The sequence below is a fragment of the Hemiscyllium ocellatum genome, chromosome 2 (assembly GCF_020745735.1).
Source record: "Hemiscyllium ocellatum isolate sHemOce1 chromosome 2, sHemOce1.pat.X.cur, whole genome shotgun sequence".
Lineage (NCBI taxonomy): Eukaryota > Metazoa > Chordata > Chondrichthyes > Orectolobiformes > Hemiscylliidae > Hemiscyllium > Hemiscyllium ocellatum.
The window spans coordinates 124396023-124413774 of NC_083402.1; the positions used below are offsets into that span (position 1 = coordinate 124396023).

The 17752-nt window shown below is 41.7% G+C and overlaps 1 protein-coding gene across 5 annotated transcripts in view; it reads left to right on the forward strand.

The window, feature by feature from the left end:
* The window catches only part of znf462 (zinc finger protein 462), a 110185-nt gene that overhangs the window by 68095 nt on the left and 24338 nt on the right, over nucleotides 1-17752 (forward strand). For all 5 annotated transcript variants that reach the window (XM_060839832.1, XM_060839849.1, XM_060839858.1 and 2 more), the window contains 3 exons: nucleotides 5571-5744; nucleotides 13961-14226; nucleotides 16929-17047. In XM_060839832.1, coding sequence (XP_060695815.1) covers nucleotides 5571-5744; nucleotides 13961-14226; nucleotides 16929-17047 — 559 coding nt within the window. The remainder of the gene's footprint in view (nucleotides 1-5570; nucleotides 5745-13960; nucleotides 14227-16928; nucleotides 17048-17752) is intronic.

The window sequence follows — 17752 nt, forward strand, 5'->3', positions numbered from 1 at the left end:
TTCTGATTGCTGTAAAAAACCTATCTGGTCCACAAATGCTGTTCAGGGAAGAAAAGCTGCCATCCTTATTTGGTCTGTTGCCTCTTAACTGCCCTATGAAATGACCCGAGCCAGCCATTTGGGTTCAAGAGCAATTAGAAATGGACAAGAAGTGCTGACCTTGCCCATGATAACTGCATCTGGAACAAAAAAAAATCAATTTTATAACTAATACTGTCCCTGTTTTGCTCTGCTTTTGCAGGACACTGGAGCGTTGTCTTCTTTTCTTGTTTTCCTTTTGTATGAACAAATTGTTCTTTTTTGCAGCTTTCTGATTGTTTCTAATTCTTTCTTAACAATATTGCATCTTAAAATATCTGCTCAATCGCAGTACTGATGCAAGCAACAGGAGGCTGAATAGAAGTAACTTCACCAACGTATTTGAAGGGAATGAGTTTGTAGGGCTATGGGGAAAAGAACAGGGAAGTAAGACTATTAGCTCTTTCAAAGAACTAGCGCAGGTACAGTGAATGGAATGGACTCCTGGGCTATATTGTTCTGTTTTAGGCTGTACGTTAAATTGAAAATTGACCAGGGAATAGTCAAATCTGAGAAAGTACTCATTGTGATAAGTAAGAAAAGTGCAAATGATTTTTTTAATCTTGTTGGATACAAAGCTAAAGAACAAACAGGTTAGTTGCAGGATTCATTGGAGACTTTAGTGCTGAGAAGATCAGTGTAGAGCTTTTGAATTCTTTTCTCTCCATTAATCACATGAAAAATATGTGGCAATATGCCAGACCTTGTAATCTGGTCTCTTGAGGCATCAACATACAGTAGCATCTATTGAAAGTCAAGGAAACGGAGAAAGTGCTTATTTGGAGATGAGACCTTTTGAAACTGTGAAGTATTGGGTTCCACTGACAGGCGTGGCAAAAAAATGCAGGATGAAACAGGAAAATTTGAAAAGGCAGGGAAGAAGATGTAGAGATCTTGGAAGGACTAGAATATAGCAAATGTTATGCCATTTGTGAGTATAAGCAGAGGGGAAAATAATTCAAATGCCAATTGGCATAACCTATCAAGCTTGCCCTTAGACTTGATGGCTGGACAATCCTATCGAAACCCTTTTATTTTCCCCATTTCCTCTTTCTGCACATTCCTACCGCCATATAAACCAGTCACCTTTAGAAAGAAGCGGTAAGGGAAGAAACAGTGCCAGTAATAGAAGAAGAGACTGTATAAAATTCCTCGTTGACTCCCTGAGAAGACCTGTCCAGGAGATCAGATGGATAAAGGCTATATAAGGGCAATGACCTTCAGTGTAACGTCTCAATCAGGAACTGGTCTAGCACCCTCTTGGAAACAGAGATCTAGCATCCACTGTATCAGCTAACACCTCACTATAATAGCTTGCTAGTTTGTGAAAAAGCAGAATGACCTGCTATCTAGTCGATTTCTCTTCTTACAGTTTCAAATAATGTCTCCTGATCCACCCTTTCTTTATTTTATGGAGCAACTCTTAAGTGGACACTGTTGTATGAATACAGCTAAAATCTTTGGTCTATCTAAAGCTCTTTTAAGTTAGGAATCATTCTTTGTAGATCTTCTCTAGATCATTTCCAAGATCACTTGACAAGTCACCATTTGAAAGTGCTAAGTCTGGTCTCCGTATTACATTTAGTCTGATCACCAAGGTGAGATGCATTTTAAGGATAACTAAACACACATGATTTGGCCAAGAGCAATATAAATGCCAGCATTTTGAATGTAATTGTGATAGTGTTTGTTGGTTTGACCTTCTAGTTTGTGGGCGAATCCCAGTCGCTGTAAAAAGTACCTGAGACTTGTATCATTGGAACTAGAATGGTGTGGGAATGGCACGAGAGCAATCCTGCAGTCATTTGATTCTTAAACTTTTTAAAATTTTAATAGTGTGTCTGTGTCACTGATTGGGCCAGCAATTATTGCCCATCTCTTATTCCCCTTGAGAAGGTATGGTGAGCTGCCTCCCTGAACTGGTGTGGTCCTTGAGGTGTAGTTATATCACAGTGCTGTTAGAGAGGGAGCATCAGGATTTTGGCCTAGCGACAGTGGAGGAACATTGATATGGTTGGTGGATAACTTGGAGGGGAACTTAAAAGTAGTGGATTTCCCATGCATTTGCCTGAATCTCTGGTTGTGTGAGGATGGGGGTTGGATGTGAAGGAGTGTGACAGAGAAGCCTTTGGCCTATAGGTCATGTTGTATTTGCTTAGCTACTGGTGGCCTCCCATCACTACACCAGTCTTTCACCCTGGAGTTCACTCACAGTTTGGGGAATGAGGAAACAGAGGATGCCGATGGGTTTGTAAGAACACAAATTCAGTCAAATTAAGGGGCAACATGGTGGCTCAGTGGTTAGCACTGTTGCCTCACAGCACTAGGGACCCGGGTTTGATTCCATCCCCTGGCACTTGTCTGTGTGAAGTTTGCATGCTGTCATCATGTCTGCGTGGGTTTCTGCTAGGTGCTCCGGTTTCCTCCCACAGTCCAAAGATGTGCAGGTTCGGTGGATTGGCCATGCTAAATTACTCAGTGTTCAGTGTTGTGTAGGTGTGTTAGCCATGGGAAATGCAGGGTTACAGAGATATGGTAGGGGGATAGATTTGGGTGGAAAGCTCTTTGGGGAGTCATTGTGGACTCATTGGGCCGAATGGCCTGTTTCCACTCTGGAGGGCCTCTATGGACAAAGTTTGATTTTTAAGTCATCCTCTACCTAATGGTTTTTTAAGTCAAGGATTACTTTCAGTTCTTGACTTTTAATATTGTGATTAACTTCTGAGCTTCAGCCACTTGGATGAGGTGAGTGCCAACTGTGGTGTTTGGGAGCACTCCACCTTAGCAATAAAAGTTTGTGCCTTCACTAAATCTAGACCTGAAGAAGGATTATACCCGAAACGTCGTCGTCTTCAACTCCTGATGCTGCCTGACTTGCTGTGTTCTTCTAGTCTTCTGTCTGCCTACTTTGGATTCCAGCATCTGCAGTTTTTTTTTGTCTCTTCACTGAATCAAGGCTGACCCTTTTGGTAAAATGCTGAGAGACTACTGCCCTTCAGGAGGTGCTGGTTTTCCGATGAGAACTTAAAGCGAGGCTCTCTTCCCTTGCTGGTGGATGTAACAGATCCTACCAAGGCTATATTGAAGAGCAGAAAATTCTTCACTGGTGTTTAGGTATTGGCTGAGTGATCATTGGAATTATCTAGCCATTCTTGTTTACAGGATCTTGCTTTGTGCAAATTGTGTGGCATATTAGATTGTGTTGAGGCAAAGCTTACTCAAAGGAATTTACACTTATGCAAGGATGAATATCTAATGTAGATCTTGTGTAAGGTAATGCACATTGATATGAAGACAATAGATATACCTTGATATAAGCATAAAGGAGATAACAGTTGGGAGTTTTCTTTTGGCATGGTGAAATTATTGACCAATTGTTATTAACTGACAAAGCAAATAGGTGAATGGCATGTTATTCTAGTGATGCAGCAATTATGCTTTAAAAGAAATTTTAATGCACAACATTGCATCCCATTCTTCTATGGTAATTTGCAGATTGACCTTCAAACCATCGAGGAAGGTGTAGAAACTGGGAACTGATAATGGAAAGGCATTATGAAACCTGGATAAATATCTTTTGAGATTAGTTGGGAGAAAATGGTGATTAAATCTTTGATGTGTTCCGAGGTGTTTTTTTTTTAAGAGCAGTGTGACAGAATTGCTGCATTAGTAATAAAGTGAAAATGCCTATTTTTGAATGTTAATGAAGTGGCAGTTTTATTTTTGGATCCACGTACCTGCTGAGCAGATTGCACCTCCAGGCGTGACAGTAGAACAGAAATAAAAACTCCAGGTTAATGAGAAGTTAGAAATGATTCTCAAAAATATTTGTGCATGATGCAAATCCTAAAGAATTGAGAGCGATATCGGAGATGAATTCTTTGCTTTTCCAAACAAAACTTATTAAAAGGTTCATTCACAGGAGAAGGGCATCATTGGCTAGGCCAGCAGTTATTGCCCATCCCAAATTGCCCAGAGGGCAGTCAAGAACAACCAGACAAGATGGCCATGTAATAAGATGGCAAGGATGGCAGTATCATTTCTTAGAAGACTTTAGTGAACCAGATAGGTTTTTCATGATAATCAAGAATGGATTCAGAGTCACTGTTAGACTCTTAATTCCAGATTTTTGCTTTGATTGAATTCAAATTCCATCATCTGTTGTGGCAGGATTCAAACCTGGGTTCTAAGAACACTATCTGTGTCTCAGCGTTGACAGTCCAGCGATAATACCACTAGGGCATTGCCTCCTCCTGTAACTTTCTTTTGCAAATTAAAAAACATTCAGCAAATAAACAAATTCAATGTCCTTCCAAGAATAAATGAGACCCCTTGGAGCTTTGCATTGTTTTTTATAAGCTGTCAGTTTTGCTCAACATGATGATCTTCTGACAGAGCTCTAAGGTAATATATTCCTCCTGTTCTGGTGTTTTTTGTTCCAACATTGGTGACTATGCCTCCAGCTACCTGGGCCTTAAACTATTCAATTGCCTGCCTAAACCTCCCACACACTCGCTCACACACTCTATCTATCACACACACACACACACACACACACACACACACACACACACACTCTCACACACACACTCTCACACTCTCACAATGTTAAGATGCCCCAAAGAATCACCTTGCTTGCTCTACAACTACTTTGTGGTCTGTTGTCAAGTCTTGTTTATTAATGACTACTCTGATGTGTCTTGCAACACTTTACTAGGTTAAATTTAGTAGATAGATGCAAGTTGTTAACATGGAAGTTTTAACAATGGCTTATAAAATGATATTTTACTTATAATAAAAACAGTTTCCTTCTTCAAGTGAAATGTTCCTTTCATGAATTGAAGTTTGGGTGATTTGGCTGGGAGGCCAAAACAAAAAAATGCAGTTGAATAAACCCAAAATATATCAATTAACTGTTCAATAGAATTGGTACATCTGATGTTTATGCTTGCAAATATTTCAGAACTGACAAGTAAAGACGTTAGTTTCTCTAGCACCTTTCATGACTTCAGGTCATCCCAGATCATGCCTTACACCTGTTTAAGCATTTTTTGAAATATAGAGAACACGGTGACCAACTTTGGTCCCATGACCATTCTAATGAGCATAAAGTCTGTTCTCGTGATGTTAATTGAAGCATTGATATTGACTGGAACAATAAAGAGAACTCCCCAATACTGTTTTGAAGTTTGGACATGGGACATTTTACAATTCATCTCAAAGTGGATATAAGGCTTCTTTTTCATGTTTCATCTGAAGGAGGATCCCTTTGGTGCAATTCTCCTGCCGTATGATTATTGCTCAGGTTCTGGAGTTGGATTTGATCCCACAACCTTTTGACTCAGTGAAAGTGCTATACGCTGAGCGACACCTGACACAAAATAAGAAAACGAAAGCCATTCCACACTTTGACAGATGCAGAAGATCAAAGAAATTAAAAACAATGTAAATGTGTAACTGTTCAATATTCATGTTCCTTCTCACAACTGCAGCTGACTGCTGTCCAGACAACAAGCTCTGTGTCATTAGTTAAAGAGCGGAATGTGGTGGGGTACAGGTGCAGTTTCTGCTTCGAAGTCCATCCGACACCCAGAGCTATATCGAACCACCTTCGCAAGCACGTTGCCTTTGGCGAAACAATAGATACTGCTCGGAGTGGTGAAGAGGTAAGCTTTACTACTTGTATACTTGTTTATTTGTTTCAGTTGGGCCATTTATGTGCTTCCGGATCTGAAATATGGAACGCTGTTGTGTGAAGTATGGTAAAGTTGTGCAATGTATAGAATTGACAAATTTTTTTTACTGTTTCTGTTTTGATGCAATGTAGTTATCATGACTAAAATGATCATCATGAGTCTGGTCAGTTAACAGAAAGCTGTATTCAACTAGGTCTGACCATCTGTCCTGTAGTGTAGGCTCTCCTCTAACTCCCCTTGGCTATGCTACCTTCAAACAAAGGCTCATGTGACTGATTGTTGATCCAAAGAAGTTATCCCATAAATCAACTGAACGATAGACGAGGCATGCTTTGGGGCACGCATTGAGAGGCAGTAGATTGACTTTCCAAACGGAAAATTTTGTTCTACTTCGCTAGTCTTTCCTGTGAATTAGCTTCCTTATTTAGAAAAAGAAAGCTGCGCATATTACTTGTTTTTGGGTTTTTATGCAGAATTAGAACAGGAGAAAGCTATTTAGATTCTCAAACCTGTTCACCGTTCATTGAAATCATGTGACATCTGTGACTTAACTCAATGTACCTGCCTTTACCCATGCCCCTTGATTCATTTAGATGACAAAAATCTCAGTTATAGATTGAAAATTAACAATTGATCCCAGTTCAATTGCCATGTGTGGAGCAGAGCTCCAAACTTTGACCAGCTTTGTGCAGAAGTGTTTTCAAAGTTCACTCTTGAAAGGTCTAATTCTGATTTTAAAACAATGGTTCAAAATCAATTATTCCCTTCCTAACAGCATGGCGGACTTTACCTGCACTATGTGGACTCCAGTAGGTCAAGAAAGTGCTCACCACAAGGGAGAGACAATGCGTACTAACCTCGTCAGTAACACTAACGTCTCTTGAAAGAATCAATATGCAAATCCTTTAGTTTTCCACCCACCAAACAGGAGAAATAGTTTCTCCTTATCAGTTCCTGTTACTATAATGGAAACTTTGATCAGGTTGCTCTTCAACCTTGGATAATAGCAGGGAATAAAACATGCACTAACCTTAGTGATCAATTTTTTTTCATGCAGGTTCTCATGTCCTTTGTCATAATTCTAAGTTGTACTTCAACAGTTTGACTAATGTTCAAGTTGTCAAACTTGTGGACATTACTTCTGACTTTACTTGGGCTGGATTCATTTCAAAGTTATGAACATTGAAGGGAGCTTTGTGTAAACATTTTCCAAAAATTGACCACAAATAATAATAAGGCTAAACTGTGTCAACTTGTATGAGTTATAGCAGCTGACTCATAATGATAGACAGACGGGAGTAATTGGAAACTGTTGACCTTGGAGAAGGTTTTCCACAGAGGTCAGTCCATCTTTGTGACTTGGTTTCCCTTTTCTCAATGTTGATTTGAACCTGACATGGTGTCAAAGGGATGACCAGGCGTCCAGCAACTGTGATGACAATAAACTAGGTAAGCCACTACTCTCACTGAAGTATGCTCAGCTTGCCAGGATGATATGAACACTAATTGTTGTTCAATTTGTTCTCATTTTTACATAGCAAAATACATAAATTAGACTATAGAAGGGATTAGGTTAGAAGCTTAAACATATGATAAAAATTCCACAAATTTAAAAATAATGCAAAAATTTGACCTTTTCAGTTTAGGTCCACGCGCAGTACTTTTATGAAGGGGGCTCCAAGAGTTAGACCTAATGACAATGAACAAATTTATATTTCCAACTCAGGACGGTGACGAGCTTGGAGGGGAACAAATAGGTGGTTGTGCGAAAACACAGAACGTGTTGAAGAAACTCAGCAGGTCTGGCGGTATCTGTTGGAAGAGAAAACAGTGTTAAAGTTTCAAGTCCAGTAATTCGTCATCAAAATTGTTAGCAGCAGGGAAACAGTGGTGTTTATGCTAAAGTGTTTACGTTTGTTGTTTGGGTGGGAGAGGTGAGTGGATAGGTGGAGATGGAGCCCAGAGAAAGCGAGAGGCCATGACCCCACCGACAAACATCAGGCCATTGTGTCTGTGACTGTCACCAACCACTTCTCCCCTGGAGATTTCCAGATCATTGTCGTCATCCTCCATCCCAACACAACCCACTCGTACTTTCTCCCCAAAACCCACGAACGCGACTGGCCAGACAGACCCATTATTTCTGTCTATTTCTGCCTCACAAACCCATTTTTTTTCCTTCCACGACTCAAATTTCTTCTCCCCTTTCCCAGTCTTTTCTCCCGGATTCCTCTGACACTTTACATCAACTTCAGAATTTCCAGTTTGTGGGCTCCAGCTGCCTCCCCTTCACCATGGACATTTACACCATGGTCACTCCCTTTACATAGCCATCCCTCTGTCAGGATGGTCTCGGGGCTCTCCACTTCTCTCTGGGGACTAAAGGACTGAACTGTCCACATCCTCCACTACCCTCCTCTGCCTGACTCCACACGATCTCACTTTGAGCAACTTTTCTTTTAACTTCTCTCACTTTATTCAGATGAAAGGGTGGGCATGGGTATTTCCATGGGCCCAAGTTATGCCTGTCTGTCGGTACATGGAATATTCCTTGTTCCAGTTCTACTCTGGCTCCCACTCACAGCTCTTTCTCTGGCACATTGACAATGTAATCTGTGCTACTTTCCCTTTCTACTTGTGAACTGGAAAAAATTATCAATTTCCCTTCCAATTTCCACCCTGCCCTCGCCTTCACCTGACCCATCTTTGACTTCCCCCTTCTCTTCCTCGACACCTCTGTTTCCGTTTCTCGGGATAGACTTTTATCCATTACAAATCCATTGACTCCCACAGTTACCTGAACTATACATCCTCACATCCTGCTTCTTGTAAGGACTCCATCCCATTGTCCCAGTGGCTTTGTCACATCTGACCTGATGATGTCTTCCTCAGGCTGAGAATTTCGTGCCATCTTGGTTAACAGAACTCTCAGCCATGTTTGACTATCTACTGCATCTGCCCCCTTCCCTTCCCTCTCACTAGCCACCCTACCTGCCTTTGCATTGAAAGAACTATAAGTTGTCATTTCCATTACTTCCAATGGGATGCCACGACCAGATACACACTCCCTTTCCTTCACTTGTCAATATTCTGCAGGGACCGTTCCCTCCGGGACACCTTGATCCACTCCCAACACCTACCTGTAATTCCATGACACTTTTCCATGCAATTACAGAAAGGGTAATGCCTGCCTATTTATGTCCTCGTTCCTTACTATCCAAGTTCCCAGACATCGTGTTCAGGTGATCAGCGATTTACCTGTACCTCATTTAATCTAGTCGGCTGTCTTCGCTGCTGACAATGTGTTTTCCTCTATCCTGGGATGACAGAAAGCGGACTGGGTGACTGCTTTGTCAAACACCTATATTCTTCTGCAAAAATGACACTCCGCTTTCAGTTCTCTGCCAGTTCAGCGCACCACAATGTTCCCTGGCCAGCATCTCTGTCTGAGGCCTGTTACAGTGTTCCACTGAACCTCAGCATAAACTCGAAGAACAACATCTTATTTTCCGCTTGGGGAACCTGCAGTCTCCAGGAATCAACATCGAGTTCAATAACTTTAGAGCCTGATTTCATCCTTGCATGTTTTTTAACCACCCCACACCTGGTCCTGTTATGACATGCATTGCTTTTAGCACAGTCACCTATTCTCACCTACACCGAGACCCATTACCATATTGTATAGGTTTCATTCAGTGCAGTTCACCCATTTTCTCATTGTTTTATCATCAGCTTTTCTTTTCGTGCTCTCGCTCTGTCTCACGCTCGCTCTGTCTCACGCTCGCTCTGTCTCACGCTCGCTCTGTCTCACGCTCGCTCTGTCTCACGCTCGCTCTGTCTCACGCTCGCTCTGTCTCTCGCTCGCGCGTTCTCTCGCTCGCGCGTTCTCTCGCTCGCGCGTTCTCTCGCTCGCGCGTTCTCTCGCTCGCGCGTTCTCTCGCTCGCGCGCTCTCTCGCTCGCTCGCTCTCACGCTCGCGCGCTCTCTCGCTCGCTCTGTCTCACGCTCGCGCGCTCTCTCGCTCGCTCTGTCTCACGCTCGCGCGCTCTCTCACACTCTCTCTCTCACACACTCTCTCTCTCACACACTCTCTCTCTCACACACTCTCTCTCTCTCACACACTCTCTCTCTCACACACTCTCTCACACACTCTCTCTCTCACACACTCTCTCTCACACACTCTCTCTCTCACACACTCTCTCTCTCACACACTCTCTCTCTCTCACACACTCTCTCTCTCACACACTCTCTCTCTCACACACTCTCTCACACACTCTCTCTCTCACACACACTCTCTCTCTCACACACACTCTCTCTCTCACACACACTCTCTCTCTCACACACACTCTCTCTCTCACACACACTCTCTCTCTCACACACACTCTCTCTCTCACACACACACTCTCTCTCTCTCACACACACTCTCTCTCTCTCACACACACTCTCTCTCTCTCACACACACTCTCTCTCTCACACACACTCTCTCTCTCACACACTCTCTCTCTCTCACACACTCTCTCTCTCTCACACACACTCTCTCTCTCACACACACTCTCTCTCTCACACACACTCTCTCTCTCACACACACTCTCTCTCTCACACACACTCTCTCTCTCACACACACTCTCTCTCTCTCACACACACTCTCTCTCTCACACACACTCTCTCTCTCACACACACTCTCTCTCTCACACACTCTCTCTCTCTCACACACTCTCTCTCACACACACTCTCTCTCTCACACACACTCTCTCTCTCACACACACTCTCTCTCTCACACACACTCTCTCTCTCACACACACTCTCTCTCTCACACACACTCTCTCTCTCTCACACACACTCTCTCTCTCACACACACTCTCTCTCTCACACACACTCTCTCTCTCACACACTCACACTCTCTCTTCTCACACTCACTCTCTCTTCTCACACACTCACACTCTCTCTTCTCACACTCACTCTCTCTTCTCACACTCACTCTCTCTTTATTGTCCGGGATGTAATTGGTCATAGCTTTGAAAGGTGCTGCCAAAAAAGACTCCGTGATATTTTTTCATTGCATCTTGTAGCAATTGCACATGTTTGCTCCCGGATATTAGAGGATCAAAACCATAGAAATGATGCAGTACACAGGGTGCCATTTGACCCATCTTATCCATGCCAGCCCAAAGACACCTGGATGGCCTTTCTAATTCCATCTGCCTGCACATGGCCCATAGTCCTGCCTACAGCACTTTAGATACAGACCCAGATACCTTTTAAGAGGATTTGTGTGGAAGGGGTGCCAGTCAATCAGGCTGGCTTGTTGTGGATGGTGTCAAGCTTCTTGAGTGTTGTTAGAGCTACACTGCTACCTGCAAGTGGGGAGTATTCCATCATACTCCTGACCTGTGCTTTGTAGCTGGTGGCAGGCTTTTGGGGAGTCAGGAGGTGAGTCACTTATACTTAATTCCTAGCCTCTATTTATTCTTTTAGCTGCTACATTTATATGCCAGTCTAGTTCAGTGTCTGGTTGATGGTAACCTACAGGGTGTTGATAATAGAGGGATTAAGTCATGCTAATGCCCCTGCATGTCGAGGGTAATGATTTTAGTCTCTCATAATGGAGAAGGTCATTGCCTGGTACTTTTTTGGCACAAATGTTAGTTGCCACTTGTCAGCTCAAGCCCTGATGTCCTCTCTGTTTTTGGTGCATGGCTTCTTTTGTCTGTGACAGATCATGAATTCAACAAGATGTAATGTTTTCAAGGCGTTTTAAGGCAGACAGCATTAGGACTTCAAATTCTCATCAATCTACTGATTTCTCATTAATTGCATCCTGCAGAGACTTCACGTGCCCCTCAAGAAGAGGTGGGATCACTGACAGCAACTTGTGCATTTAACTGCACGTGTGCACTCTGCAGACATTGTCAGTGTCGGTAGTATCATGAACACGAACACTGATTTCTGCTGCAAAATCTGGGCATCTATCTATTTAGTAATCAGTTACGTGGAAAGACTGGAGAAGCTAGGATTGTACATTTTCAGGCAGAGATTGTTAAGGAATTTGAAAATTGAGGGACTCAGTTGAGTAACTATGGAGAAAACACTTGCTTCCTCTGGCAAGTGGGTCAGTCCACGAAGGTCATGGATTGACTGTAATTGACAGGAGAATCAGAGGAAAACATGAGACATATCTTTAGACAGTGTTTTTATTAATGCATGAGATGTGGGTATTGCTGGCCATCCCTAATCCCCAGAGGGCAGTTAAAAATCAGCCACAGTGTTGTGGATCTAGAGTCACATATAGGCCAGACCAGCTAAGGACAGTAGATTTCCTTCCCTAAAGAACATTAAATGACTTTTTTCCTGAAAATCGACCACAGTTTTGTGGTCATCCTTAGACTCCTGATTCCGGATTTTTATGGAATTCAAATTCCACCATCTGCCATGGTGGGATTGGAACCTGGGTCCCCAGAATATTAACTCGTTAAGATCTTAAACCAATTCCTGAAAGGGTGGTCAAGTCAGCCGTCATAAGAAGTTGTTGCTCTTTTTTTCCCCCCTCAGCTATTTAAATTCATGTGGCGGAGAGGTAGGGTGACTTGTTCATTGTTTGGCTGTGCAGTCCAGCTCTTAAATTGCACTATTATACAGTTTAGCCACACATGCACAGTTAATTGTTTATATACGTCATTAATCTCTAGAGAGTTTGGACGAGCCTGAATAAATGTAATGGGTGCAAGAATAAGCCAACCTTTATGTCAGATGTGGAATGCATGTGAAACACTTCTGCCAGTAAGCAGCTCTCTCCATTATATGCTGCGCTGTTTAAACACAGGCAGACAGCAAATAAGATGTGTTTGTTTGTCGTGGAGTTCTCTAACACCTGTGTCTAAAAGGGCTGCGTAAGAGATGTTTTTTAAGCCCTCTGTGTACCCTGGAGTGAACTGCTTGTTGGTGCAGCTTGAGGTGGCAAATCAAATGGCGTAATTAGTACTAATATATCTGACTTGAGATACGCACTGATTCTGAGCAATGTTTTTTAAGATTGGAACAATCATTGCAGCCAATAAGTTTTGATGCCATTCATTACATTCACTGAATAATTTGCATTAACTGCTCTTTCAATGCCATTTCAAAACCAAATCACCAATGAGACCCAAACAATCAGTAGTAAATTATAAGGTGACAAAAGGAAACTTTTTCATTAGAGAAATCTTTGTCCCTGGTGTTGATCAAGTCCTCCTGTCCCTCTGGTGCCCACTGGTGGTAGGAGGCCTCAGTTTGAATCTGCAGACTCCCTTTGCAGTAACACAGGACGCGCAGACAGGTACAGAAGGGAGGGAGGCTGTCAGTCTGAATAACCACCTCCCCAAAGGCTTCCCATTACTGGATCTGTTGGTAGTATCTTGGACAGATCCAGGAAAAGATCCTCCCATGTTACATCTACCCTCCTCCTCACCAAGTGGCCAAAGATTCGGAGCAGTGAGATAGAGGGACTGTCCCTACAAATCTGCATTACAGCTATTAATATGCCTTACCTCCTGCTCCCTTTCCTCTTTACAAATTTATCCAGTTCTCTTTAATGAAATTAATTGACAGTGCTCCCAGAACCTTTTCAGGCAGCACTTTTCCAAATGACATCAATTCACCGCATCTTTTGAAAAGGAAGTTTATGTCATCTGTTCCCTGCATAGTGTGTTTCTTTTTTTGCCAAATGAGTATGTTTCTCTAGTTATTGACCCTCCCTGCTACCAGAAATGGTTTCTCCCCATCCACTGTACAAAGGTGCCTCGCAGTTTTGAACACATTGATTAAACCTCCCCATTACCGCTTCCATTCCTGAGCGAACTATTCCAGCTTCTTTGGTCTTCCTAATTAACTGAGTTCCCTCATTGTTTCATTCACAAATGTTTATACTTGAACAGAAACGTATCATTCGTTGATGTTTTGAACATCTTCCTGAGGTCAACTGTCTAAGACTGAGGAAAGGCTTCTCCACATGGAGATATGTGAGAATTCTCTTCTTACCATCCCATTGGGCTGTGTTTCTCCACCAGTGACTATATCCAAGAGTGAAATGTTTTTTGAACCCTTAAAGGAAGGAAGGTATTTGGGGATAGTATGTGAAGGTGGAGTTGATGGAGAAGATCAGCTCAAAGGGGCTGAATGCTCCTACTTATGTTTCTGTTCCTTTCCCAACAGGATAAAGATGGAGATAGCAATTCAATATCTTCGGCTGAAAAATCATTGGAGATGTTACCAGAGCAGCAGAGCTTGGAGGGAGAGGAAGATGCCCCTGGGGTGGATGCTACCATCGGAGGCTACCCCTGCACTCAGTGTGATCGGATTCTAATGTCCCTGCAAGGCTTGCGTTCCCATGAAAGGAGTCACACGGCTTCTGCACTGTTTAGTCGTGAAGGCAAACATCACTGCCAGTACTGTTTGTTTGTCACTGCCTTCCGGCAGAAGTAAGTGAATGGTAGAGGTCATATTTCACTACGACTGTACTGTAAGGATGTGGACCATCAGGCCCCATGGTGTTAATGCTCCTACTGAGCGTCCGCACAACCAGTGGAACTGCCTGAACTAGGGATGGAATGTGGTAGGATGATTTTCACTAGGCAACCCAAAAATACCACAGCTGCTACACAGTTAGACTGAAGTGGGCTCTGACGTATTTACTTTTAGCTTTTGTAATGTGAATCGATTTATTGAGTGAGAGTTGTTAACTTCGTCCATCAGTATTTACGCAATTCATCATTTATCAATAATATATATGTATTAAAACTCTGCTTTAACAATTCTACAATCCTGACTTTTAACAGGCCAGCGGTTTCCATTTATGTAGCACCAAAATGAAATAAAATAAGAACATTTGACACTTAACCATCTGAGCAGTATATTAGGGGAGATCACCAAAAAATTGTTCAAAGGAATGTTTTATTCAGGAGCATCTTAAAGAAAGGGAGGGGATGAGATTTCGAGAGGGAACTCCTGAACTTTTGACAGTCAAACTACCAATTATCAGGGAACTAAGTTTCTGATAATAGTCTACATGTTTTTGATTTGCTGACATTGAATGAGGCTGGGCTTCAAGTCCTTGTGTCAACATTGAGGGCCCTATCATTTTCTCTCTATCCTGTAGCATAACAGGTAACCTGCTAGTTGACTTTTGCTTGCACAGGTAAATGATCCATTTCATCAAGGGAAGGGAAAATCTATCAAAGATTTGTCAGCGGGTAGCTCTATTCTTGATGCTTCTCTTAGACCCATTTCTAATTCAAAGTGATAAATATATACTGAAGTGATTCCTTAAGTTGTCAACTCTGTGGTATGTGGTTTTGTCACTTTCAGAACTCTCAGATCATCTACTTCACAATAGCTTGGCTTTCACACAACACTTCCCATAATACTGTGGCTGAGAGCATGAACTATTTGGTGATATAGTAGGCTGATTGATTGATCCCATCTTTATTTTTCTGTCGGAGGGAGTTACCCCATAGTACACGAAAGATATATCCATATTCAGCAAAAGTGAATCACAATGAAAGAAAGCTGTGTCCAGCATCAATAGGACTTGAGCTAACCAAAATGAAAATGGGAGGGTAGTTCAACAATTATTTGGTTATTTGATCAACTCCAACTTGTCACCAAGAGACGAAAGGCCCGCTGATCAATACAATTATCTAATTTTCTTTTATAACTTCAATTACAAAAGCTTACTTATAATACTGGTCAATTAATAACCTTTAATTTTAATTATCTAATTGTTTATTTTATTTTTAATACTTATAGATTTCTGTTGTCCTTATTGACTGTAGCTTCAGCCCTCTGCATTGGTTCTACATTGACCCTCTTATTCCACTCATTGCATTCCAGTCATTGCTTTTATGACTGACTTGGCTGTTTAATAATCACATTCATTATGTTAGCTACTTTCAAAATGCTAGGGAAAGGAATTTTAGGATGAGGAGAATTGATAATGAACACTACTCTACGTGTCGACTTTGGCATTTTATTGTTTGAATTCCCACAAGGCTATGCTTCAGTGACAGTTGACCTCACACACAATTTTTACATTAATTAAAATTAGTACCTGATTCTGTTCCTCAGTTCTAATGTAGACTAGCAGGAGGCTGAACGAACGCAGCAAGCTAAGCGGCATCAGGCAGTGGGGAAGTTGATGTTTCAGATATAACCCTTCAGGAATACCTAAAACATTGACTTCCTCAACTTCTGATGCTGCCTGGCTCACCATGTTCCTCCAGCCTCCTGTTTATCTACTTTGGATTCCAGCATCTGCAATTTTGTTTTGTCTCTAACCTCAGTTTATTGTCCTTTTTTAAGGGGATTTACTGCTCTGTGCATGTAAGATGATGTTGGTCTCACTCCAAGGAGTAGCTTAATGCATGCAGACCATCCACCACTTCATGCATCATAGAGTGGTTACAGTGCAGGAAGTGAGGCCACTTGACCCATCATATCTGTGCTGGCTGTTTGGAAAGCAAGTCAACTAGCCTCATTGGCCTTTCCTTGTGGCGTGACAAGTTTGATTTCACTTTCAGTAATTATCCATTTCTCTTTTGAAGCCTTTGCTACCTTGAGTCATGCTTTCAGGTCGATACCTTCCATGGAAAAATCCTATTCTCTTTCTCAGTGAAGACGTTTTCCATCACGTCTGCACTGCTTCTTAAATATGTGCCCTCTAATTCTCAATTGCTTAACCAACAGAACAGTGTCTTCGTTAAAACCCCTCATGATCTTAAATATCTCCATCAGATCCCCGCAATCCTATTTCACCAAAGTGAAAGCCTCAACCTTTCCAACTTATCCATGTATCTGAAGTTCATTGTCCCTGAAGCAATTCTTGGGAATCTTTTCTGCCCTTTCTCTAATGCCTTTCCATCCTTCCCAAATTGAACCTGCTATTCCAGTTGAAGCTGAAGTGAACATTTTAACAGGTTTACCCTAACATTCCTGTCTTTTTTTGATATTGTGTCGCTTTTGATTTTTGACCTTGTCCACCCCCCCAATAGGCATCTACACACCCTATTTTAATATTGTAACTAACCTGTGATTGTCTTTCTAAGCTAGGAATCCCAAGTTGCCACCTATGGTCATTACTGTTTTTCTCCAAATGAATCGTGTCTCTTTTTTTTTAATTTCCCAGCTTGGAACGCCACATGCAGAACCAACACGGGCACCAAAAACCATTCAGATGCAAACTTTGCTCATTTAAGACTGCCTTTATTAGTGGCCTCAAGAGCCACATACAGAGAGCTCATGCTGGTAAGATTGCTTTTTAATACACAATATATATTGTACATCTATATGTTGTTGAGATGTGTTCAGTGGGAGATTAGTAACCGATTCAAGTAAGCAGATAATTTGCATCCATTTAAAAGTAATTAGATTTTACAACAGAATACTGTCAGGGTAAGGATGGTGAATGATATGTAAGCGCCCGTACAGTGAGCAAATGCAATGCTGTATTGTATGAAACATCTAATCTATTTTTATAACAGTTATGTATTTACATTTTTGCTTGTATCTAACTGGCAGCAGTAAATATTTAGGCAGCGCAATCTCTTAAATTTACATCTGTGTCCCATTTTAATGTGCATTTAAATGGCATACAAAGTTAAAAATCATGCAATGTCAGGTTATTGTCCAACTGGTTTATTTGGAAGCACTACCTTTCAGAATGCTGATGAAGGAGCAGCGCTCCAAAAGCTAGTGCTTCCAAATAAACCTGTTGGATAATAACCTGGTGTTGTGTGATTTTTGACTTTGTACATCCCAGTCCAACACTGGTACCTCCAAATCTTGATTGGAATACTTCACTGAAGATTCATTCTTTTAATTCCAGTTTCTTAAACTGACAGTAGAAGTAAAACTTTTGTTGTGATCTTCTAATTTATGTAGAGTTTTATGTATCAGTGGAGGTTGCAGCCATTGTTCAGTTAATATTTTATAAAAGCAATTTGACAAGAT